We start from the raw sequence: 25935 nt of genomic DNA on the forward strand, positions 1-25935 counted from the left end.
TCCGCGCCCCGGAAGTGCGCGCCCGCCGCGCATGCGCCCCGGGCGCCGGAGCGACCTGCCCGGACTTCCGGCTTGAGGACCAGACTCGGGCTGGTAGCCGGAGAGTGTGTCTAGCCTGCCCGAGGCGGCGAGGCTGCCCCAGGGAAAGGGAGGCGAGGGCGCGGGCAAGCCGGATGCGAGCGGCGCGGCCAGGGCTGGGCCGGAGGGAGTCCTCGGGACGCCTTGGCAGAGTCTGTAGCGTTCCGATCGGCTGCACGACGTCTCCCAGAGCGACCCGGCCGGAGGGACGGGAACAGAGAGGCCGGAACTTGGCAGCCTTCGCGGCAGGGCAGCGCTCGAAGCCCCAGAACTCGCAGCACTGGCCAGCACCAGCCTTGTTCTCAGGAGACCCGCCGCTGCCGCCCCTCGGGCTCCCTCGCTTCCCCAACTCCAGTAACTCTTCCCCAAGTCCACCTCAGTTTAGAAGCCCAAGTCAGCTTCCTCGATGCGCGAACGTTCCCATCTGTCGCTCCCCAACTCTTGCTGAGTTATTTCGTCTGGGAGGAGCAAACAGCAGACCCAACATTCAGCATTTGACTTTGGTTCGGGTTGGAAATTCGTAGTTTGGCGTTCAAGGGGCGGGGCGGACCCCAGGGTTTCCGGAAGGACAGCCGATGTTTTAGGGGAGATTAGCCGCGGCCAGCTGGACCGAGGCTTTTTGTTGTCGCCTCCGCTGGCCCCCGGGTTCCCGTGCTGTTCGAACTCACTATACAGCTTTGATCTGGGGCGCTGAACACCATCAGATTTAGTTGAAGTGGGAGTGAAGCAGATAGATTTTTCTATTCTCGGCAACTTCATAGGGATGCTCTAGACGTCACCTAGAAACGCAGCCTTTGAAAGGTCATTTTCTCCTTGTTCATTGATTTGCTGTCCCTAAATGGTACTACCTGAGAAGGCCACTTGGAGCATACGGAAGGTCAGGCCGGCTCTGGCAAGATTTTAAACATGGAAAACTATTCCTCTGATAGTGCCATTTCTCTCTACTCCAGGAAGAAACACCCTTTACAGAGAGATCACCTGCAGGTGTTTCTCCAATAGCATGGGAAGGTAGTATATTAAGTCCCGGAACCTAGACACTAAGAGGAGAGCGACTGCTTTCTGTTGTCAAGGATGGCCAAACCCACTCTGAGAGAAAACGGCACTAACTCCAAAAGCTTACGGCAGCGCTTCAGAAGATTCCATTACCCGGAGGTGTCTGGGCCCTGCGAGGCTTTCAGCCAACTATGGGAACTCTGCTGTCAGTGGCTGAGGCCGGAGGTTAGGACCAAGGAGCAGATTGTAGAGCTGTTGGTGCTAGAGCAGTTCCTGACCGTGCTACCTGGGGAGATCCAGAACTGGGTACAGAAGCGCTGTCCAGTAAATGGAGAGGAGGCGGTGACCCTGGTGGAAGGCCTAGAAAGAGAGCCAGGAAGACCTGAACATTCGGCGAGTCAGAAGTGTGTGGCTGGGGAGAGGCAAGGACAGCGTTTCAGATCACTCACGCAGAAAGAACTTAGGTGATTTTTATACTTATGGTCTGAAAGCCGGCTTGTCTGAAGATGTCATTTGGGTATACCTTTGCCTACTCTGTTACAGTAACTCTTTCCCTTTAGTTTCTTCAATGGAAAATCTTTCTCCAGTTGGCATTTGGGTTTCTAGTTGACCTTTCTATAGTCCCAGCCACTCTAAGCTAATGATAATGGAATAAGCACTTGTTGTCCCAACCTTCCCACCCTGCACTCTGGCCTTGCCTCAGAGGATGGTCCTTTCGGGGATATTAAATAATCTCCCCTGGGAATGCCCCTTGTTATGACTTTGATAATTAATGGGGGGTTATTTCTAGGTCACAGTCTCTGTGAAGGGGCAGGAAATGCACTCGGAGAAGATGACGCCCCTGAAATCACCACAGGAGTTAAGTGTTCTGCAGGAGTCAGTGGAACCCCAGCCCAGGGGTGTATCCAAGACAGGGCGAGAAGCCCAGCCCTGGGACTACAGGAGCAGATGACCCCAAAGGAGAAGCTCAAACCCTTTCAAAGGAGCGGTGAGGAGTAGATTCATGTGGGAAGATAGAGCTGTTCTAAGTTGGGAATAGGGCTGGGAGCAGTGAGTGGGAAAGGGATTTCAGAAATAGTGGAACCTGTCAAATGTGAGGTGGCTGGGACCCTCTTAAGACAGGTAGTTTAACCCTCAGGTACAGTAAGTATTCTTCTCTTTCTTCCTTTGGTAAGTCTGCCTAGTTTTTATAACAATTATAATAATTTTATTTCTTGGTGATAGATGTTTATTTTCTATATACTTTTCTATACTGAAAATACCTTTCTTCTAGTTGTTTTTCTATTCCCTCTATTATTTCCATTCTTGGCCTACGGCCTTACTATTCTCCACATTGGAACTTTGAAGTTCTTTAAATACCTTAATTGTGGAGAATGATATTATACCTGTATTATTCCTGTGAGGTCTGTAATGACAGTAGGAATTTTACTTCAGAATTTTGCAATGTCCTACAGATAGCCCAGCATATGACTATATGATAATCTTTGTTCACTTGGTAACCCCAGGACTCTTAGATTTCATCAATGCCTTTGGACCAAGTCACTTCTACTTTATTTTGTAGAACTTGTTTTTCTACTTTGTGCTCTGTTGAACTACATTTTGTGTTTTATTATTTAAAGCTTGTTGAGGTTGTTTTGAATTCCGATCTTATCCTATATAACCAGTGATAGCACTCTTGGTGAGTTTGATAATGGTCTTTAGTCATCCATCAGAAATGCCTCAACCTCAGTATACGGACGTGCAGAATTAATTAGGTTTTAAACACCTGCCATGTGCTGTAGGGTACATACACCTCAGTAAGAAAGGGTGCCTGTCAGCCAACAAGCTGACTCAGCTGATAATGGTACTTGCTGCACAAGCCCAGTGACCTGACTAGAAGCAGGTCCATGATGCTGTTCTCGACCTCCACATGCACCACCCCCCACATCATGCACACACAATGAAAGTTTTGCTCAAATAACTGCTAGCAAAGAGCTTACAATATAACTTAAGAACACACAGTGAGTTGTGACTACGTGCTGAACTCAACTATCTGAAGAAAAAGTGTAAAGGACTTGCTCAGTGTGGCCATGATAAGGGGCTGTAGGGAACACCTCCTGAGGGCATTGGCAAGGGGACTTCCCAAATGCTGGGCTGGTGTAGACAATAGCAATGAAGGCACAGAGGTGAATAAAAGTGTTCAGTATTCTTGAGAAAACAGGAATGGACAGGACATGCTAGACACCAAGGTTAAAGTTCGGCAGGATAGCATGTGAGCCAAGGAGCTAGTAGGACACTGACTACTGTGTTGCCAGCTATGGGAGCATTAAGGGTCTGGACTTGGCTGGAGAGGACATGCTGAGGAAAACCATTAGAATTTGGTGACTAACTGTGAATCAAGTTGAAGACAGGTCCATCCTCCCCACCCTGTCCCCTACCCCCACCCCAAACTCTTGAAATCAGTGAGAGTGGCTAATTGAGAAGTGCTACCGTCTGCAGACAAGTGGTGTGGAGGCCGGGGAGAAAACTGGAAATACCTGAGCCAAACACAGTGGAACATTTTCTCTTGTTCTGCTCTAGAACAGAAATCCAATTCTTTCTCATCCTTTGAGGTTTCCTGTATTTTTTCTGTTCTTCAACCCATTGAACTTTCTAAGAATATTTCCTTTATAATCTTTTTTTGTTTGTTTCTTTGAGACAGGGTTTCTCTGTAGCCCTGGATGTCCTGGAGCCTTCTTTGTAGGTCAGGCTGGCCTCAAACTTAGAGAGATCTGCCTGCCTCTGCCTCTGCCTCCCGAGTGCTGGGGTTAAAGGCATGTGCCACCACTGCACAGCTCCTTCATAATCTTTTAGATAGAGGGTGTGAATGTAGCTCAGTTTGTAGAATGCAGTGTGCACAAGGCCTCATTTGATCCCCAGCACCCTATAAAAATCAGCTAGGTGTTACACACTTGTAATCCTAGCATTTAGGTGGAGGTAGGAAAATCAGAAGTTCAAGGTCATCCTCCATTACATAGCCTCATTCAGGCTAGTCTGGGCTATATGAGGTCCTATCTCAAATAAAGAAGATGAAAGAGGCAAGGCTGATTTGAAAGGTTTTGTTTTTGTTTTTATGATCAGTCCAAACTGTGATTCTTTGGTTTGCTTCCCTGAAAACAGGATTTCTGTTTCCTAAGCCTGATGTGGTCTCCAGGTTGGATCAAGCAGAGCCTTGGATCCCAGATCTGCTCAGCATCAAGGAAAAGGATGTCCCAAAAGGCAGCAGCACAGGAGACAGACCATTACCATTCAGGAGAGAGAGAAACAGCTGGATGGAACAGGATCACTGGGTCTTTGATGATGAGAAGGTGGTGGGTGTGCACTGGGGCTATGAAGAAACTAGAACACTCCTCGGAATTCTCAGTCAAACTGAATTTTATGAAGCTCTCCAAAACTGCCATAGGAACAGCCAATTGTATGGGGCTGTAGCTGAGAGGCTGCGTGCCTACGGTTTCCTCTGGACCCTGGAACAGTGCCGGACCAAGTTCAAAGGCCTTCAGAAGAGCTACAGGAAGGTCAAGAGTGGTCATCCACCTGGTACCTGCCCCTTTTTTGAAGAGATGGAAGCCCTGATGAGTGCCCAGATCGTTGCATTGCCCATTAATGGCCTGGAAGAGGCATCGTCCCATTCTGGCCAGGCTGGCAGTGATACTGAGACTAAGGAGCCAAGGCAGAGCACCTGTCAGCATAAGGCTGGAGATGAGTCTATGGCTGAAAGGTCTGACAGTGACGACTTGGAGGCAACCCCCCAGGACCCTGACAGCCCACCTGTACCTGTGCTGTTCCGAAGCCCAAGTGGTAAGCAGCTTTTCTTGGGCTTCTGGGATTAAGTTTGAGGACCAATGAAACTAGTTATAGAGCCAGCTTTAAGCAGGTTCACTGAAAAAGAAAAAAGGAACCTTCTTTTTTACCCGTTTTGACAGTGAATTTTTAAAAAGGTGGATAAGTCATGGCTAAAGCAAAATACTTTTCATTATTTTTGTTCTTATCATCTTTTCCTGCCTTTCCACGTTTCCTTTGGTCTTTTGGTTCTTCTCTGTTCTCCTTACTCCCAGTGACTGGAAAATAATGGAAAGAGTGTCCTCAGAAGGGAGGAGGGCTGTTTGAACCTTCCCCCCTGTTCCCAGGGTACCTTCAGGCAGCAGAGTGGATAACCATCCTCTGTCCCTTTCCTAAAAACACTGACGTGAGCCCTGCAGTGTGGCATGTGTCAGGCTGAAGATGCACTGTTCCTGCTTCTTTCCTCATTCTGACCACTGTCATTCTCCACCCTGCAGATCAAGGACTGTAAGATTCCTCAGGCCTTTGCTCTTGCTAGAGTTGCTTAATGGGTACAGTAACAGATGAAGACAGGCCATGATGGGGATTTGGTAGCAGTGTGATTCTGAAAGAGGCAGTTCCTTAGAACTTTAAGTCATTTTTTAAATTATTTAAAATTTTATGAATGCACTTAAAAACATAAAGATTAATAACAAAACCCTACCAAAACTAACCAGAATCAGTTTGAATATTGATTCTGAAGCCATGGAGCTTCCCATTGAATTTTGCACTTTCCCTTTCAAATATTAAATCAGTCTATAGGAAGAAAACAGGCATAGAGAAGAAAACTTACGGGAGAAGATAGGGATGACACATTGTGGCTGACAGCAGTTGTGGGTCTTTTTTTCCTCACCAGTGACTTTTCCAGTTGGGATCAGAATTCAAGAAAAATTAGTAAATGGGAAGAGAAATACACTGTATGCATGTACTTAGTCATTTTTCTTGTCACTGAGACAAAATACCTGACAAAGGCAGCTTAAAGAAGGCAGAAGGGTGTTTTTGTTGTTTGTTTTGCTTTTTGGCTCACAGTTCGAGAGTGCCATCATGTTGGGAATGACTTGTGGGAGCCACTGTCAAGGTGGCAGCATGAGTAGGAAGTAGCTAGTTACGCTGCATCTGTGGTCAGGCAGCAGAGTGATGCATGCTGGTGCTCAGCTTGCTCTCTTGTTCCTTTTAACTCAGCCTGGGACCTAGCCCCTGAGATGGTGTCACCCACATTCAGGGTGGGTCTTCTCTTAGTTAAACCTTTCTGGAAACGCCCAGAGTATGTCTACTCAAGTTGACAATGAAGATTAACCTGGTATCATAGTGCATACTGACTGTTCCAGTGAGCATGTATGTGGCTTCTTTTCAGTAGCTAAACGGTACCAGTGGAGGTCTCTGAAATTCCTGAAGGATTCAGAAACAATCTATAATGCATGTATAGGTCTGGGGAACATGAACCTTTTAAAGCTAGGAACCTGAGCTTAGGTGACCTCCCCCATCTCTCCTTATAAACTGAACCCCAGGCCTCGGGCATGCTTAAGGTACACTCTGAGCTGGTGTCTCCAGTTTAAGTGGTTTTCCTTGAAGAAGGCAGTAAGACTGAAAAGTTGACGCTCTAAAGCTCTGGGTTAGGTGATGCTGAAATCTCTCTTTTGGTGCAGGTGTACACTGGGGCTATGAAGAAACCAAGACTTACCTTGCAATTCTGAGTGAGACTCAGTTCTACAAAGCCCTCCAGAACTGTCACCGCAACAGCCAGTTATATGGAGCAGTTGCTGAGAAATTATGGGAATATGGCTTCCTTAGGACCCCAGAGCAATGTCAAACCAAATTTAAAAGCCTACAAGCCAGCTATCGGAAAGTCAAGAATGGCCAAGCGCCAGAAACCTGCCCCTTCTTTGAAGAAATGGATGCTTTGGTGAGTTTCCGAGTTGCTCCCCCACCCAGTGATGACCAGGAAAAGGAAACAGCTTCTTGCTGCCTCCAGGGAGCCCATGAGACTGAAGCTGAGAAGCAAGCTGAGGACACAGAAGATTCAAGTGATGAAGATGATACTGAAATACCTCTAGGGGCTGTTATAACCCATGCCCCAGTCTTATTCCAGAGCCCCATTGGTAAGGTTCTTTATTTCTACTTTTTAAAATAATTTATTTAATTTTATTTTTTGTGCATTAGTATGAATGTGTCTGATTCCTTGGAAATGGACAGCTATGAGCTGCCATGTGGATGCTGGGAATTGAACCCAGGGCCTTTGGAAAAGCAGGCAGTGCTCTTAACCACTGAGCCATCTCTCCAGCCCCTATTTCTACTTTTTGAGACAGCTTCTTGTGAGATTGGCCTTCAACTCACTGCATTATAACTGTTCGGGCTTTATATGTCTGCCTCCATTCTGAATATTGACACAAAGACTTGGCCTTTGGCTTAGGCTTGCTCCCCAACTAGCTCTTTACTTAAATGGACCCATTTCTATTAATCTATATTTTGCCATGTGGTTCTTTACCTCCCCTCAGTTTCCTCCTTGTCTCATAGGCAGAATCCTTTTCCCTTTCTTCCCAGAGTTCCTATCTCTGCAGAAGTCCTGTGTATTCTGTCCTGCCTTTGCTATAGGCTGTTCAGCTCTTCATTGAACCAATCAGAAAGTCAGAAAGTGATGGATAACAATGTTTTAAAAACATTGAGACAGGTGATGCTTAACAACACCAAAGTCCATTCTGTACTCTGCTCTCTGCTGGTAGAGAAATCAGCATTTAAATATACAAGGACAACTTTTACACAGTGAACAAAGACACCAGCCAAAAATGCATAGCCAAGCACGGCCTTAAACTCCTCATCCTTCTGCCTCTACTTCCTAAGTGGTGGTATTACAGTTGTGTGCCTCCATGCCCACCTAAGGTTCTTTCAGTTCTTATGATATAAATAGCATAAGGGAGGCTATAGGATTTAAGGGAAAACCATGAGATTGAGAATGGGGACCTACCCAGTTTCCCTCAGTTCTTATCTTTCTTCCCCGTTTCCTATCAAAACAGCTCAGTGAGAAGATGCAAATTATTAATGTGGCTTCCTTCCTCACACTGCAGCATCACTTGAGAAGGTTGCAAACTTTGTAGACTTGCTATCACTTTCATGTGCTGCTAGCTGATTTAACGCAAGTTACTTACCTCTTAAATCTGTTATACATTAAGAGCTTTGGCTGGGGGTGTAGTTTAGTGGTGGAGTGTTTGCTTGTTCAACATGTCCCAGCCCCTGGCTTAGTAATCATTCACACTGCAAATAAAGCAAACACTACATTACAAGGTCGATATAACTGAGGTACTGGTAAAACACCCATTATAGTGCTAGGCACATAGAAGGTATTCAATAAGTAATAGTCATCACTTCTGTAAATCTTACTGATCAGCATTCTGATATTGCATTCCATATTAATATTTCACTAAAATGTTGACTTCTGGGTTTGGGAAATATTAAATAACCTTCTGAGTTGCACAATTTCCCTATTAAAGATTCCAAGATCTCAGTCAATCTGGCAAATCTCTATTTTATGGACCAAGTGTTAAACTTCTAGGCTGACGCTCAGTATTTTGCTCAGATTTAGTCCAGGGAGTTCAGGATCCAAAGTTAACCTGAAACATGTCAATGAGTGCAAATCCTCATTTGCTTTTTAGAATGTGAAAAAGTTGCCTAGTTATGCTAAATTACAGTATTTTTGCAACTTTAGGTTTTAGAGAATTTCTAGGGGAGCTTTTCTCTTTTGAGGTCCTTTGTTCTTTAAAAGATGCTAAGTATTTTTTCTTCCGTTTTCCCCCTCCCCAACATACATTGAAATGTGAGGGGGAGGGGATTTACCAAAACTATTTCTGGATATAGAAATTTCCCAGGAAGTGTTCCTGGATGTTTCTTTTTAATCCCTTTCATCACTGGCAATGGATGAGACCACGGTATGACTGAGGGGTGACAGATGACAGTGGAAAGTGTCTTTCTGTAAACAGAGAAATCATCTGGTAACTTCTTGCTGCTTTGAGTTTGAGATTTGTAATGTAAATAGCAATTTGGGGACAAGAGCTTTCCTGTTTTATTTTATTATTATTTGAGACATAGTGTCACTATGTAGCCCTGGCTGGCCTGGATCTTGCTTTGTAGACCCAGTTGGCTTCAAATTCATAGAGATCCATCTGCCTGCCTCTTCCTCCCAAGTGCTAGGATTAAAGTGTGCACCACCAGACCCAGTTTGAAAATTTTTCAAATACCTTAAAATATTATATCTGTCCATGTGTGGGCTATGCACATGTGAGAACAGGTGTCTAAGGAAACCAGAGGCGTCCAGTTTCCTGGAGCTGGAGTAACAGGAGGCTGTAAGCCACCTGATATTGATGCTGGAAACTGAACTCATGTCCTCTGAGCCATCTCTCTAGCACCTCCCATGTTTTCTACATTTATTTATTTATGGGGCACATATGAATGGCACATTTTTGGGGGTCAGAAGACAATTCATGGAATTGGTTCTCTAATTCCGCTGTGGGTTTTCTAGGAATTGAACTCAAGTCATCAGACTGAGCAGCCAGCACCTTTCCATGCTAAGCCATTTTATACGCCCCCCCCCCCCCCGTATACCTTATGAATTCAGATGGGAAACTCACTGACCATTTATTCCTAACATCTAATGTAATGTTTGTTTCTCCCAGGTTTGCTTTGTTGTTGTACATATAATTAGGAAAATGAATGACTTCAAATTGTGTTCTTGTATTAGGTTTTGAGGCTGGATTTGATAATGAAGAGAATCCAAAATGAGATATTTCTGAGGAAGTGAGGCTGCACAGGACATTACTTGCAAGGTCTGAAAGGAAAATTCTCCGTCACGTTAATCATAAAGCTAGTAAGAACGAATGTTCATCAGCAAGCCAGTGGGAAAAGACACAAATAGAGAAAAAAAGAAAACTGGCATTCGCAGAGAAGAGTGTAGGTAAGGTCCTGACTTATCAGAGACCAGGCTTGGGAGACAGACCCTATAAATATCCCAGATATGGCAAAAACTTTGGCTCTAAGTCCCAGCCCATGAATCAGGCATCCCATCAGGTAGAGAATCCTTATAAATGTACTGACTGTGGGAAAAGTTTCAGTTGGAGTGCACGCCTCGTCAGACACCGAAGAATCCACACTGGAGAAAAACCTTATAAGTGTCTTGACTGTGGGAAAGGTTTCCGTGATAGTTCCAATTTCATTACCCACCGGAGAATCCACACAGGAGAAAAACCTTATCAGTGTGGTGAATGTGGAAAACGCTTCAATCAGAGCTCAAGCCTTATAATTCACCAAAGAACCCACACAGGAGAAAAACCGTATCACTGTGAAGAATGTGGAAAAAGTTTTAATAACAGTTCTCATTTCAATGCACATAGGATACACACAGGAGAGAGGTCCCACGTGTGTCCTGACTGTGGTAAGAGTTTTAGTAAGAGCTCTGACTTATGTGCACATCACCGAACCCACATGGGAGAGAAGCCTTATAGGTGCTGTGACTGTGGCAAGTGCTTCAGTAAGAGCTCTGCCCTTAATAAACACCAAGAGATCCATACACGAGAAAAGCAGCTGGCACAGTCAGTGTTTGAGTAAGCTCCTGAGGAAGGGCCTCAGTAAATGTACTGTTAGAACAGTCCTCTCTGTGCCCAGCCAGCTTAGGGAGCACTCCTCTGTATTTTTGCCATTGTTTATTTCTTATGCTTCCAGATCTAGATGAGGCAAATGTCAGTTTGAAGATAAAAAGTAGATTTTGGTCTGAACTGGTGGCAGTACCTCTTCCCCCTCAGTGCCCATGTTGTCCCTTAAAGATGACACAGTAGTGTAGACCTCCTGTATCTCCTTCACTCAGTGCACCTCATCCTGTGCGTCCTGTCATTCAGTGCACTTCAACAAGAAAACCGATCTCAGCAGCTTTTCAAAAAGTTGTGAGACTCTGCTCATTAATTGGGCCACTTTGCTCACTTAAACCTGTGTATACTCTTGTCTTTAAGGAATTTAAAGTCCATCGTGGTTCTATCTGGGGCTGGGGAGGTAGCTCAGTGGTAGAGCACTTGCCTAGTATGCACAAGGCCCTGGGTTCACACCACACACACAAAAACAGAGCGAGAGCGTGAGAACAGGGGGTGGTGGTGCAGATAGTTAGGGAAACAATGTAAGCCTCTATAAACACTGAAATAGTTTCTTTCGGATTCTACAGGATTATAATAGAATATACGTCATTTATAGCATTTTGTTTGAATTTTCTCTTTTCTTTCCCCTCCTTTCCTTCTCCCCTTCATCAAAATTTCATCTGTCCCTTGTAGACTAGAAGCCAGAAGAGCAAACTAGGGAAGTGATAGGAAAAGCAGTTAAAGCCGTCAAAAAGAGTTACCTATTTTTCCTACACTCCACACACCTAGTATCGTGTTATATAGCCTGTGGGTGCTCCATACTAATTGTAAGGACACACACACACACACACACGGTAAAAGTATTTACTTAAACACAAAAGTAATTACAGGTTTTCACAATCAAATGGTATTGAATTAATTCCCATATATTTAGAGATGTATGATAAGCCCTGTACAGTACAGGGGAAAGACCCTTGTCCTTATATTGGGAAACAAAAGTACATGGACAAATGGGCACAAATATATGTCGCAACATTTACTATTTTTTAAAGACAGGGTCTCACTATGTAGCCCTGGTTGACCTGGAACTCACGATGGAGATTACACTGGACTTGAACTCACAGAGATCCAATTGCTTCAGTCTTCAAAGTGCTAGGGTTAAAGGTGTGCATTACCATGACAGGCTACAGCTGTTTTAAAAGAAATTTCGTAAGCTTAGTAGTATTACTACACAAGACATAAGTTTCAACCTAACTTGCTCTGAAAAAAAATCTGGAAAGCATTTTTTCAGGAAACAGTAAGCATTCAAAGGAAGGAAAGTAACTAGGTAAATTAGAGTGGGACAGATTTTTCCAAACTAGTTGTAAAATTGGTGCTAGGAGAATAAGGAAATGGGAAAAAAGCAAAGCAAAGGACAGAAGATATTAAGTTCACTAAAGCTCAAAGGAGGAAAAAAATAATGAATGCATGATATAGCTGTACAACAGGCTGAGAATCAACTTAGCAGAGACAGGGAATGTTAGAGGGAGACGCTGAGTTGTACTGTGCCATGCTTACTGATGACAGGAAAAAATAGGTTTTAAGAGATTAGCTCATTTGGGAGATAAACAACAGAAATTACTATCTATTGAAGATACTTTGATGAGGTCAGAGAAAAGGTGAACATGGCCAGATGGCCAAGACCTGGAACAACTAATTCTCACATTTATTAAAATATCCATGGCTAGATTAAGATCTGAGATAGTAGTGAGGATATAGACTATTCTAAAATTTATTAGGATGAGAAATTAATTAGGGTTCTGCTATTAAGGAATTCTAAACAAAGAACTAACAGCAATTAAGGGAAAATGGTATCTCAGTTATGCTGCCCATGAAGCAAGAAGGTGCAAGAAACCCCTGTCTGACTCAGGGCCTCAGGATCTGAGATAGCTCTGGAAGTGAGTTACGATGTCAAGGAAAATGGGATTATTATCTTTAGTATTAATCTGTCTATGTATAGCACTGTGAAAAAAGCTTTAGGGTATTAGCAGACAGATGGTTCCAAATGTCTTGTGTATATGTTAAACTGCTTCTGTGTCTCTTCCTGTAAAGCGGAATCATGTTTATATCTAGTCTGCCTCTCAGGGCTATCATGTTAATAAAAGCTATGTACATAAAGTGCTCTGTTTTTCTTTAGGTATTTCAGTGCAGATTTTATATATGCAAATTATATAAAATTATTAGCTTGGTTAAAGTTCTTATGATCAAACAGTGGATGGCAGGAAAATAAATTCTCTGATTTTTTTTTCTTCTTGTTATTATAAGTGACCTGTCTAGATCTTTACATTGTGGGCAAAGGAGCAAATTAAAATCAAAGCTAACCGGGCAAGATTTTAAATTATACAGGACCAACCCATTAACTTAGAAATGAGAAGAGTATACAAAAGAAACAGTGTGAACACTATTACTAGAGGGAAACCCAGTTTATCTCAGACTACCTCACAAACAAATACTGCCCAAATAGCCTCTGCCATTGCTGAGGATGGAGAGAACCAAAAGGAAGCCCAAGAGACGGCACTAAGGGAGAACAAGAGGTCTAGGCCTCTAACCCTGTACCATCTACAGTCTTGCGGAAGAGGCATGCAGAGAAATGTGCATTAGTAAAACAATATTGTCATCTGCTCTCGGATTTCCCTAGCACTGTTATTCTATTCCCATATTTTCTCATTGAATATATTTTACACTTTAGTTTTGTGTCAGTTTTATTCTATAACACTTTGAAGACTATAAACACCTACATTGAGGGTAAAGATGTAGCTCAGTAGAGTACTTGCCTAGCATGTGCAAGACCCTGTATTCAATTCCCCAGCACAGCACATTTTATGATAAAACACCATAACCAAAACTACTTGAGGAAGAAAGGGTTCATCTCCTCCTTTTATTTGTAGTCCATCATCCTGGGAAACTGACGCAGGAACTGAAGCTGAAGCAATCGAGGAGTGCTGCCTACTTCCTTGCTCCTCAAGGCTTGCTCAATTTCCTTTCTTATTCTACCCAGAACCACCTGCTGAAGGGTGACATTACCCTCTGTGAGAAGGGCACACTGATCAAGCACTGATAAGGCCAATCTGGTGGGAGCATTTATCAGCTGAGGGTCCTCTTTCCAAATGACTCTAACTTGTGTCAAGTTAAAAAAAACACACACACACACAAAAAAACAACAACAAAAAGCTAACCAGGACATTTGTTATCTGTTAAAGTCTTTCTTACCATTCAGAGCCAATCTTAGTTGTCCCTTGTCATTGGCTAAAGTGGCCATGGTATATATGTATTTATGTAAGCCTGTGCCTGTGGACCATCATGTGGGCATAGGGTCATAGGAGATCTAAGAATCAGGATTCTTCTAGGGAAGCCACAATAATGCCTATAGAAGGAATGTCTTGTGTCTGTGTGGAAGCATCACCCATCAATAAACGGCTAATGACCTGTGAGCTGAGGCAGAAATAAGAAGGTGGGAGCTCTGGAAAGAGAGATAAACTCTGAGAGATAGTCAGAGGGGAGATATGCCCCAAAACTCTGAAGATAGACATATGAAACTGAGCAGAGGTAACTAGCCACGTGGCAGAACTTAGAATAATGATGGGACATTAGTTATGAGCAAGTCAGGGAGCATGCCTAGCTATAATGGCCAAGGCTTTTGTAAATATATTTAATCCTCAGTCATTATTTTGGAAAGTGGGGTGCATGAGGAAAATGTGTTTACAGCTACCATTACTAAAAAGGTCTTTTAAGTAAAAGTCCTGGTAGCTTACACAAAGGAAGCCAAATAGAAGCTGATTTTAAAACAGAAGCTCCAGCCAGGCACCTTTCTCACTTTGAGACAGCAATTCTTTCCTTTTCTTACACTGAAGTAATTACTTCAACCCCTTTTATAGATTTCTAAAGATACTCTGAGGAGGGCAAAGCCAGGTCCTAGCTCTGTTACTACAGAGCCACCTTACAACTAGGCACTCACACAAATGCTGTGGGTGTGCAACGTGATCTGACATAACAGCCTTGAGAAATAATACTTGAAAGGGTAAAAGGAAGTGGAAGGAATCTGATTAAACCTAACAAAACATACAGGTTTCCCCGTAGACATACAGCTTCAACTTCCCAGAAGTTTTATGGTCACTTTGGAGAAGGAGTGAAAGTGAAAGAAGAAAGTCACTAGTGGAATGAGGGATTCTGTTAACAAACAACCCTCCAGCAAGCAGCATGGAGGTAAAGCCATGCAAGACCTCAGGGCTCTTGCTGAGCACTCAGCATATGACGGTGTGGAGTTAAGACCCCATATATATTTGGCTGCTCAGGGCAAGTATTGGACAGTTCACGGAGTGGGATGTGGCAAGAAGATCTTGGTTACATTACATACTCAAAAGTAGTTTGCCTCATCACAGCTTAGAAGTGTAACACTTTGGGCTTCAGGTGGTTCCATCTCTTTCTCAGTTCAGCCCTGGTGTTGTCAGAAGCAAAGATGTAGTTGATGGATTCAAAAGACAGATCCCACACCTGAGATGGGGTCAAATTAAATGTTTCCGCTGCCAGCTGATATTCTTGAGAAAGGTATGTTGCAAAAACACCTTTATCATCGGTCTGCCAAAGTAAACAAGAACAGTTCAAAATAAACAAGTGTTTTGCGAAAATTACCTTTTTTGTTGAGAATCTGCTGGGGTACTTGGTGTAAAGTGTCTCTGTATACTCGATTGTTGACTGCTGAGCTGCCAGACAGCTAGCGGATCTTGATGTTATTTCTGTGGCCTACCATGAATGTTTTGTAAACGTTCATCCTTTCTCACTGTTTACTGCATGTAATAAAGATCTGATGGCCAATAGCTGGGAAGGAAGTGGAAGGCAGAACTTCCAGGAGAGTGTCTGGGAGAAGAAAACAAAGTTGGGAGATCCACCAGTGGGACACAGAGGCAAACAGAAGGACGTGAACAGGAACAGAGAGGTAGAGCTGGCCACATGGCAGGACACAATGCTTCTATCTGGGTTAAGCTAGAACCTGCCCAGCTAAAACACCTAAGCTTTAAAATATTAAAAAGCCTCTGGGTCTTTATTCGTACTGCTGGCGGGTCCGAACTCCCGCTCTAAGAATCTACTTTCTCATTTCAGGAATCTAAGCAGGAACTTATAAATGCACATCTTTAACAAACTTATATATATATGTATGTGTATATATATATGAAAGACCGGAGTGTTTCAACCTGGCTTTTTAAAAGCACATGAAGAGCTTTTAAAAAGCCAGGCGCAGTGGTGCTCACCTGTAATCCAGCACTCAAGGAGGCAAACATAGGCAGATCTCAGTGAGTTCAATGACAGCCTGGTCTACGAAGCAAGGGTTATATAGAGAAAGCCTGCCTCAAAAAACCAAAAAAGAGCTTTTAAAGGATAGCTATGCCCAGAACACATCCAACATCAAATAAAGCAGAGTCCTGTGGGATGGGCACTGGGCACCAGCATTTTAAAAAAGCTTTCCCAAATACTGCCCTACTGCTTCTCAGAACCAAAGGGGAATCACCTGAGCCCTTTGCAGTCTCTTCTTCCCCAACCCCCTCTAGCTCTGCTTCAGGAACTCAAGGCAGTCAGCAAGATAATAAACATGACTTAATACAATGTAGCAACTTAAAAGGAGAAGAAATATAATACTTCTTACACAGATCACAGAAGGATGAGCAATGCTGTACCAGAATCCAAAGTGATGCTGGTCATAAGAAGGAACTGTCTGGCTTTTGATGTTTGAGGTCAAACAAAGTTCTAGAAGAAAGGGGAAAGTCCTATTAGAAGCAACAAGGAACTCATCCAGTGATCATCAGGCAGATTCACAAGAAAACTCCCAAACTCTGCTGACTTAAGCAATTGCATTATTCCACAAAATGTACTGCTCATTATATGTAATGTGAAATTGTAGTTCCAAGTTGGGGTGTACCTTAGCAGAAGAGGGCCAATCCTTCCCAGCACTACAAACACACAAAGTGCACTTCAGATAAGGCACTTGTGCAGTTATGTGTTGTGGCTGAGACAGCCGCTGTGCCAGGCAGGGAGTTAATGTTCTCTTCACAGTGATTTGCTTCTCTTGCTCCCAGATGGAAAGAAAGATTATAGGCCTGGAATACAATCGGCCTGTCTGGATTGTTTTAAGACAAGGTCTCTCTATGAAGCCCTCACTGACCTGGAACTTACTCTGTAGATCAGGCTGGCCTTGAACCCACAGAGATCCACCTGCCTTTGTAGTGCTGGCATTAAAGGTGTGCTATCATGTCTGGCCCAAGACTGTTTTTGTTTTGAGATGTATCTGCTGTCTTCTGATGTGTGTCTTCTGAAGGAAACTGCCTGCTTTGTTTATTGCTCTATTGTCAGCAAATGGTGCAGTGACAGCAACAAACTCATCCCTTCATTAACATTCACAGCCAAGTGTGTAATGGTCAGTCAGTATGCAAAAATATGTCTACAGTTTCCCTAATTTTTGACATTTTTAAAATTAAAAATACATTTAAAATGTATGTGGATGTTTTGCCTGTGTTATCAGTGTCATTTGTGTGCCTGGTACCTGAGAAGGCCAGAAGACAGTGTCAGCTCTCCTGGCTACAATTCCTAATTTTAAAATAAACGTTTTATATTCCCATAACACTAATTTCATATTTTTTACAGTTAGAGAGAGAGAGTGAGGACCTATGAGTCACAAGACAGAACTCAGGTAATCAAGGTTGGCAGGATAAATCCCTCCCCATGAACCATCTCACTGTACCCATGTGTTCATTTATTATAGTCATCTTCAAAATTATAAATGACCTTTATTTTTTATTTTATTTTAGAGATCTACTGATATTTTTAATTTTAAAAAAAATTTCCTGTATGTGAGTCTATGCATGTGAGTATTGGCTCTTGAGGGGTCCAGAAGAGGGCATCAGATGCCCTGGAGCTGGAGTTACAGGCGGTTGTGAGCTGCTGGATGTGGGTGCTGGGAACAGAACTCTGTTCCTCTGCTTAAGAACACTGAGCCATCTCTCCAACTGACCTTTATTTCTTAAACAACAAAAACAAAAACCCAACAATGACAGGCTGGAGAGATGGCTCAGGGGTTAAGAACACTGCTCTTGAGTTCGATTCCCAGCAACCACATAGTGGCTCACAACCATCTATACTGGGATCTGATGCCCTTTTCTGTCATGCAGGTGTACATGCAGATAGAGTACTCATATACATAAAATAAATAAAATCTTAAACAAACAACAACAACAATGACAATAACAAAAGACTGAATTCCCAGCACTAGGGGAACACAGAGACAATATAAAAGAGAACCCGTACCTCCTGAAACTTATCTTCTAACAGAATCTAAAACCTTCAGCACTTAAATGAGACCCAGAAAGCACATACATCATGTGTCTTAATTTGTAAACATCTGAATTTTAGAACGGTGCTTTTCCACATAAATCTTGCAATCTGTGGCCTGGAGGAAGAAGGGCTAAAGGATCTGGGCAACATGAAATTCTAAGTCTTACCAAGAGGTATCCGGTGTTGTCTCACAAAGTCCAGCTGATCCAGGGACCCTCCCACAGAGGAGTTGAGGAATGTCCCATGCCCAATTCTGTCAGGAAGCAGATCCAGTAGCATCTGTGTTTCTTTTTCATTATCTGGAATCTTCAGAAAAGTGAGAAGAGGGGGTCTATGTCCTGTGCCAGTAACTGAGGTATTTTATTCTGCCCTCTGAGTAGTGAATGACAACATTCTTAGGAAACATAATTACTTAAACCTTCTCACACTTTCTCAGCTCTATCAAATCCTTCATGGCCCAATACTGTTACAAAGTGTGAACATAAATAAAAGCTAAGAAAAACAAATTTCCAGAAACAAAGTAAATCCCCTTAATTCTATATGTGTGTATGTATGTGTATACATGTGTTCACATATATTAGAAAAAAAGTAGAAAAGTATACACACCAAATTTAACATCACCTCGTGGGAGGATTTTACATCCTTTTCTTTTGGTGCTGTAGTTCCTTATCATTGAAATTTCTTCAGATACACAAAACTTTCAGTCAAAAATTGGGGGTTGGAGAGATGGCTCAGCAGTTAAGAGAACTGACTGTTCTTCCAGAGCACCCAGGTTCAATTCCCAACACCTCCATGGCAGCTCACAACTGTCTGTAAATCCAAGATCTGACTCCCTCACACGGACACACATGCATGTAACACCAGTGCATGTAAAATAAAATAAATTAAAAAAACATGAAGTATTTTTGGAAACACTGTTCATAATCTGGGATAGTAGGGTTAAGAGTAAAAATCTAACTTCATCAGACTCTAAGGCCAAACACTCACCTCAGTGTGCTCGAATTTTATATTGACAAGCTTATCTGTGGACATACCACAAACAGGAAATGTCTAGCTATGCTCATTTTCTCCTAGATGGACTAGAAGACAAATGACCAGAACATTTTTTTTTTCTTTTTTTTTGGGGGGTGGGGTAATTCAAGACAGGGTTTCTCTGTGTAGCCCTGGTTATCCTGGAACTCACTCTTAGGTCAGGCTGACCTCAAACTCAGAGATCTCCCTTCCTCTACCTCCCAGGTGCTGAGAATAAAGGTGTGTACCACCATGGCCCAGATGACTAGAACATTTTTAAATGAACTATATTATATTCAATGCAGCAAATAAGAAACTAAGATAATTAGCAGATTCTGATCCTGAGCACAGGCCAGAGATAACACAATGTAATAGGAACCATAAAAACTTAAAAACAATAACATTAAAGCAAATCATGCCTTAATGTTTTAATTAACATTTAAAATTACTTCCAAGTCCCCCTTTTAAAATGTCTTCTAAATATCATAGAGACACATGCCTGCAATCCTTAGTACTAGGGAGGTAAGGAACAGAAGGATCAGAAGTTCAAGGTCATCCTCAGCTACAGAGTAAATTCCAGGCCAGTCTCAGTTACATGAGACCCTGATTCAAAGAAAGAAAAGAAAAAAAAAATGTTATCCCCAAGATAACATTAGGCTTATTTCTAATTCCTTATAAACAACTCTATTATTTAAATTATAATCTGCTCTCTCGGGCTGGAGAGATGGCTCAGCAGTAAAGAGCACTGAGTGCTATTCCAGAGGTCCTGAGTTTAATTCCCAGCAACCACATGGTGGCTCACAACCATCTGTAATGGAATCTGATTCCCTCTTCTGGTGTGCATGAAAACAAAGTATATGTTCATACACATACAATAAATAAATAAATCTTAAAAAAAATAATTTGCCCTCTCCACTCTATTACATTATTATTTACCTCTGCAAGATGCAACGCCAACTTCAGGCCTGCTTTTTTAGCTTCTAAAAGAGGTTCCAAGAAGTCTTTTGCTTGTCCTACCTTGAAGATAAAATGAGGGTGCATGAGACAAATGAGCAAATTGAGGGATCTGGTGTTCTGCTCCAATACAGGGATGAAACGTGGGCAGATTGTTTTCATCTGAACCTTTTGCTTGCAGAGAGCCTATAATGTGCTGGGCACTTTAGGGAACACACCATGGAGAGGATCTCCCTGGCCTTGAATCCAGTATCACTGAGCTAAGGTAAATAAGCAAGTTGAATCCAGTATCACTGAGCTAAGGTAAATAAGCAAGTTGGATCTAACAGGCCAAAATTTTTATTCCTGAAAGACACATAGATGCTTAGTATTATGGAAAACTCACTTGATTTAGGAAGCTTTCATGATTAAAAGACATACACACAAAATTACAAAGAACAGACAAAAATCAGAGAACAGACCACAACAAAGAATTATTTGGTCCCAAGTATGAAGACTTTTGTTTGAATCTTTCACTCAGAAAGCTCATGCAACCTTTGTCTCGGGGGGAGGGGTTATGCTATAATTACTCTTAATATCTGTATCTATCCATCATACATAACAGAATTAACTTCTGCACACTGAGACTGACTAGTTGTATACTGTCTTTAGAAGGACGGAGAAAAGTGGTCATAATCCAATAACACCTATACCCTATGGTATTTCTTTCAGGGACCCTTAAGAAAAGCTACACTATATATTCTGTTGATCTAGGACAGAACAGAGCTTCATTTGGAGTCTGCTGGAACCTAATGCATGATGCTCCAAACTAACCTCGCCCCACTGGCTGATTCTGCCTTTAGGAGATAAGATATAGTGACTTACAGTAGGGTCTCCACTGAGGTCAAGGCCAAGAACTGTATCCCCAGTAGAAAGGAAGAACTCTTTAGCGAGTTCAACGGTCTCCTTGGCTGCTCTCGGGCCACCTCTTCTGTCAATTGCCATCAGATATCTTTAATATAAGAAAACCACAGTTGATACCAACCTGGCAGGAAGATATTATGATTAAGAAAATCCCAGTTGAAGTGAGACATGGGTGCAGGTGTGCCTATAATCAAAGTGTCTGGAAAGTGGCGGCAGGAAGTTCATCCTCAGCAACAATGTGAGTTCAAGGACAGCCTGGGATGCATGAAACCTGTCTCAGAAAAGCCAAAATGAAACAAAAACCTCCACCAATTTAAAACCAGCTAATCCCAGAAAATGCTACCTTTAGTCATATGCCTTTTCCTTACACACTTAGCTGGCTCATTGAAGTTACTTAGTACAAAGCCACCAGAAGAGTAAGAGCAACTCAGAACCACAAAAATATCAGAGAATGTGTGGTTTGAGGCCAGCCTGAGCTACAGTAGTAGGTCTAGACCCTGTCTAAAACAAAACAACACAACAACAAAAAATCCACATTTGAAAACCTATAATGCATATAAAAAAGACAAGTGTGACTGTTACCAGAAGAATGACCAGCTTCTTGGAATACACCGCTATGGAAAGTCGTGAGTCTAACGGCGCTCTGTTTGCTATACAGAACAGGACGTGAATGCTTAAGTGGTACCAGGGTCTAGTCTGTTCAAATTCCCAAGTAGCTCATTTTTCTGTTCGTATCTTTAAGGCTTTTGATGTTAGCTTGATTCAGGATCTAAATGAAGTCTACTTTTTGTTAGTCACCGTATCTTTTATCTCTCTTTTTGAAGTGTATTATGTAGGGGTGTGTGCGTTCTCCTTCGCAGGAACACAAGTACAGCTGGAGTGTGTGTGTGTGGAGTACATGAAGGTCAGAGGAAAACTGGATGTGGGTCCTTAAGCACCTTTCACCTTTTGCCTGAAACAGTCTCTCACTGGCCTGGGACTTTCCCATGTAGGCCAAGCCAGCTGGCCTGTGAGCTTCCAGGGATCTGCCTGTTTCCAACTCCTATCTCATCATTCTAGGATTACAGCAGGGACATGCAGCTTTTCTTAGAACATGGGGGCTCTAGGGATTTGAACTCATGTCCTCACATTTGCTAGGCAAGTTCTTTACCAGCTGAGCCATCTCCACACCTCCTTAAGTCTCTTTTATACTCACTTCTCTCCCATTCTCATTTCCATCCTACCTCTTTTCTTGTAATTTGTTTGTTTGAAAAAAAAAATGTTTGCTTGTCCTACGTTTCTCACTGACTGGATTCTGTTGACTGCATCCCCGTGTTAACATGTTCTCTTGTATTTTCTATAAAGTGATAATTGGACCTAATCTAGAAGCTTAATTAGATCAGATTTAGTTTTTTTTTTTTTTTTTTTTTTTCAAGAATAAATAGGTGATGAAGCCAGGCATCATGGCACATACCATAATCCCAGCACTTGAGAGGTAAAGGCAGGATACAGGAGTTCAAGGTCAACCTTGTCTATATAGCAGGTTCCAGGCCAGTCTGTGCTACTTGACTACAAAAACAAAAACAAAAACAAAAACAAAGGCTTGCTTTGCTCAAAGTACTGGAGATTGAGTGGTGAATCAACAAAGCCGCTGGCCTCTCTGAACTTACACTCGAGGCAAAGGGTGTATATATTTCATGACAATATAAATGAATGCCATAGGGGAACATGGGTAAGGAGGGGATTTGGAGGCAAGAAACATTTTGGACGGACTGGTCAAGAGGCCTCTCTGATGAAATAACAGCCAAAATGAGGCCTGAATAATGAGAAGGTAGCTGTGTAAGGACTTGGTTGGAGGGCATGAGTGCCAGTAAGTGCAAGGCACTGAGATAGGTGGATAGTCTTAGTTTATAGGAGAGAGTAAACTAATATGGACTCAACAAAGGGGATTGGGTTAGACAATGATTGAAGAAAGTCAGCCAGATTATATGGGAATATGTGGGTAGCTATAAAAAGTCCACTTCAGCTTAACAGCAATGAGAAGCCACACTCAAATTGAGTATATATACTGGATTTTATTGCCAGATAACTAAATTCAGAACTGTGTTCTCATCTTAAGCAACAGGGTTCTTGATTCTACTTTTTTTTATTGTAGGTAAAAAGGTAAATAGTTGATTTTAAGGAAATTCATTACATACATTCATTTATTTATTCACTCATTTATTTATTTACTTGTGGCAAGGGTTCTCTGTGTAGGCTTGGCTGTCCTAGACTCTCTCTGTAGACCAGGCTGAACTCCCAGTGATCCACCTGCCTGTGCCTCCCTGAGTACTGGGATTAGAGGCATGCACCACCAGGCCCGATAATCCATCACCTTTAGAAGACAGTAAAACATCACATTCTATTTTTTTTAAGGGTATTAAATATAACATTTTCTTACCTAACATCAATATCTAAGTTTTCTTGTTTGCACTGTTTTATGCCTTCAAGTATGGATTCCACGTAAGACCTCTTAGTCATTCCTTGAAAGAGCACAGAGGAACACATGTGAAGACATTAGCACTTACATCATCTTTCATACAGCATCACTGAATGAACATCACTCTATGCCAGGGCTAGGGCCTGGTTACAGATGAATGAAGTGTGACCTTTAGGAAAACTTTTTTAAAAACTATTTTATCTTGAGAGAGAGTGTATGTGTGTGTGTATGACAGAAGTGCATGAGTACCCAAAGAGGCCAGAGAAGGGTGTCAGCTCTCCTGGAGCTGGAGTTACAGGTTATGGTGAGCTATCTGATATGGGTGCTGAGAACCAAACTGGTCCTCTGCAAGGGTAGATGGGCTCTTAAATGCTGAGCCATCTCTCTGGCCCCAAGGGGGAACATTTTTGTATAGTACTCTGTCTGTCTGTGAACCTGTAGATTAAGATGTCATGTTTGCTAAGTAAATGCTCTCCAACTGAGTCACATTCCCTAAAAGATGTAGCCCAGGCTGGCCTCAAACTCATGATCCTCTGGCTCCTACCTCTTCAAAATACCCTACCAGTACGTGCTATCACGGCAGGCTGTCTCAGTTAGTGATTGTTTGGGGATGGTCTTGTGCACTGTGTATTCAGATGCTGATTTCTGTGTCTAGAGAGCTGGCTGCAGTCCATCCGGATGTGGGCATTGTCATTTCTATGAAGAATCTCCTGGCTCAATGTTGTATAAAAATTGTTCTCCATAATCTCTGATTGGTTAATAAAGAGCTGATCAGTCAACAGCTGGGCAAGAGAGGAGAGGAGGCAGGACTTCAGATCCCAGTCAGGGAGTTTCAGGTGCAGGACAACGAGAAAGGAGAGAGAGTGAAAAGGGGGCCATGAGGAATTCACCCTGAGGACAGACAGATGGAGCAGAAGCAGCTACGGCAAGATTAAGATGGCAAGTAGCATGGTGCACATGGCCAGGCTAGCATAGACAGGTCAGAATAGAACACCATCTGCCCAGTTGTAGTGCTTAAAGCTTATCAATGAATGTAACAGGTCTCCGTGGCATTATTTGGGAGCTACAACGGGCATAGAAAAAGCCCCTATTTACACTATATTTCTAAAAATGATAACAGCACTTCAATAAAATTGAAAAGACAGAGTTAAAGGAAGAAAAGAGCCAAAAATCAACCTTGGGAATAGTAAGTGCTTTATAAAAATGTTCATAAGCAAACATGAAAGTAATAAAAGACAGAAAACAGAAAAATGACCAAATGACAAGCAATACAAGCCTCACCTGAAAATTAATCTTTGCCCTTTGCCCTCCACATGTATGCTACAGCATGTTCCTCATAGAACAGTAATAATTTCTTAACTTAAAAAATAAGTAATTAGGAGCCAGTCATTGTGGTGCTACCTTAATCTTGGCATCGGGGCCCGATGCAGGAAGATCTGAAGTTTTGGACCAGCTTGGTCTACAAAGACCATTTTAAAAACAAACAAATAAATAAAAAGTTGTTTTTTTTTTTAACTCAGCAGGATCCTCCCCCACCCCATTACAACAACAAACAATCCCAAGTCTCTTCCTCTCAACCCTGCTCTGCATGTGCCTCTGAGATGTCATCCCAAGTCTCAGTGCTCAAGTCCTCCCCTGGGGTGTCTTGCAAGACTGCTCCAGAACAGACTCTAAAACTGCTTCTTACTTGTCATAAATGACTGTTTTTGATGGAAAACTTTCAGTATAACAGAGCATTATATAGAATAAAAAGCAGTAACCACAATCCCACTACTGATCAGTAGCTCTACCTTATTTACTATTGGATACACATGCTTGTGTTTAGCAGATCAACTGCTACTGGTCTTATATGTTCAGTAATTTAACACTGCACTGGGTAATTACACTTGGAAGTGTCTTTGCAAACAGAACTTTTTTTTTTTTTGAGACAGGGTTTCACTAGACTGCCCTGGCTGGCCTTAAACTTAAGAGATCTGCCTACCTCTGACTCCCAAGAACTGGGATTGAAGGCGTGTGCCACCACATCTGGCTGCAAATATTTATTCGTGTTGTATGTATATGTGTGTGTTACCACACATGGGCATGTGCATGACACACTGTATACTTTGAAACTAATTCTACAGTCTAAAACTGTGAATAAGAATCTTCCCATTTCAACATTATTTTTAATAGTTTTAAATTTTAGTCCTTAATTGGCTGTACATGTCATGGTGTAAATTACCTCTCCTGGTCAAGAGAGACTCAGTGGTAATGTACAATATCTCCTGATGAAAAAACAGAACCAAACACATCAACAAGCTCCTAGGCCCCGAGATTCTGGCTATGTAGCCAAGGGTAGGCAGAAACTCACAATTCTTTCACTTTTACCTTCAGATTTTACAGGTGTGAAGCACTATGCCTTATGACACAGCTCTTATAAAGGTTGTATGAAATTCCTACACACCATACCCAGCTCAACTCTGTCCCCGGAGGGTTTAGCTTGCTCCTAACCTAACACTATCAATCTCTAAAGAGTCACTGGATATCGACTTTTCAGTAACTGTCATAAAATAGTATTCTATGGCCACTCAATGACACTATTTCACAAGCGCGGGAACAAGAACAGCCTTAGCTGGAGACAATGCCAGGGTGATATCCTCTGTGTGTGTCTGAGTCTGTGTGTATGTGCAAACCTGTGTGGAGGCCAGAGGACAACCCAGAGGTACTCCGCCTCGGTGCTACTCACTTTGCTTT

The 25935-nt window shown here is 42.4% G+C and overlaps 2 protein-coding genes across 2 annotated transcripts in view; one reads left to right on the top strand and one right to left on the bottom strand.

The window, feature by feature from the left end:
* On the top strand, positions 1–12800 carry Zscan29 (zinc finger and SCAN domain containing 29). Its single transcript, XM_055627784.1, is given in 6 exon segments — positions 1–1464; positions 1862–1979; positions 1982–2059; positions 4210–4887; positions 6555–7007; positions 9638–12800. Coding segments are annotated over 6 exon segments (2505 nt in total). The 5' UTR covers positions 1–1149; the 3' UTR covers positions 10501–12800.
* The window catches only part of Adal (adenosine deaminase like), a 20195-nt gene continuing 5627 nt past the window's right edge, over positions 11368–25935 (bottom strand). Inside the window, exons 7-12 of the mRNA XM_055627693.1 lie at positions 23164–23245; positions 20706–20832; positions 19824–19904; positions 18044–18182; positions 16195–16295; positions 11368–15131 (exon numbers count right to left, since the gene is read on the bottom strand). Coding sequence (XP_055483668.1) covers positions 14937–15131; positions 16195–16295; positions 18044–18182; positions 19824–19904; positions 20706–20832; positions 23164–23245 — 725 coding nt within the window. The 3' untranslated portion in view covers positions 11368–14936. The remainder of the gene's footprint in view (positions 15132–16194; positions 16296–18043; positions 18183–19823; positions 19905–20705; positions 20833–23163; positions 23246–25935) is intronic.

This window comes from Psammomys obesus, unplaced genomic scaffold, assembly GCF_907164565.1.
Source record: "Psammomys obesus unplaced genomic scaffold, mPsaObe1.curated_primary_1811, whole genome shotgun sequence".
Lineage (NCBI taxonomy): Eukaryota > Metazoa > Chordata > Mammalia > Rodentia > Muridae > Psammomys > Psammomys obesus.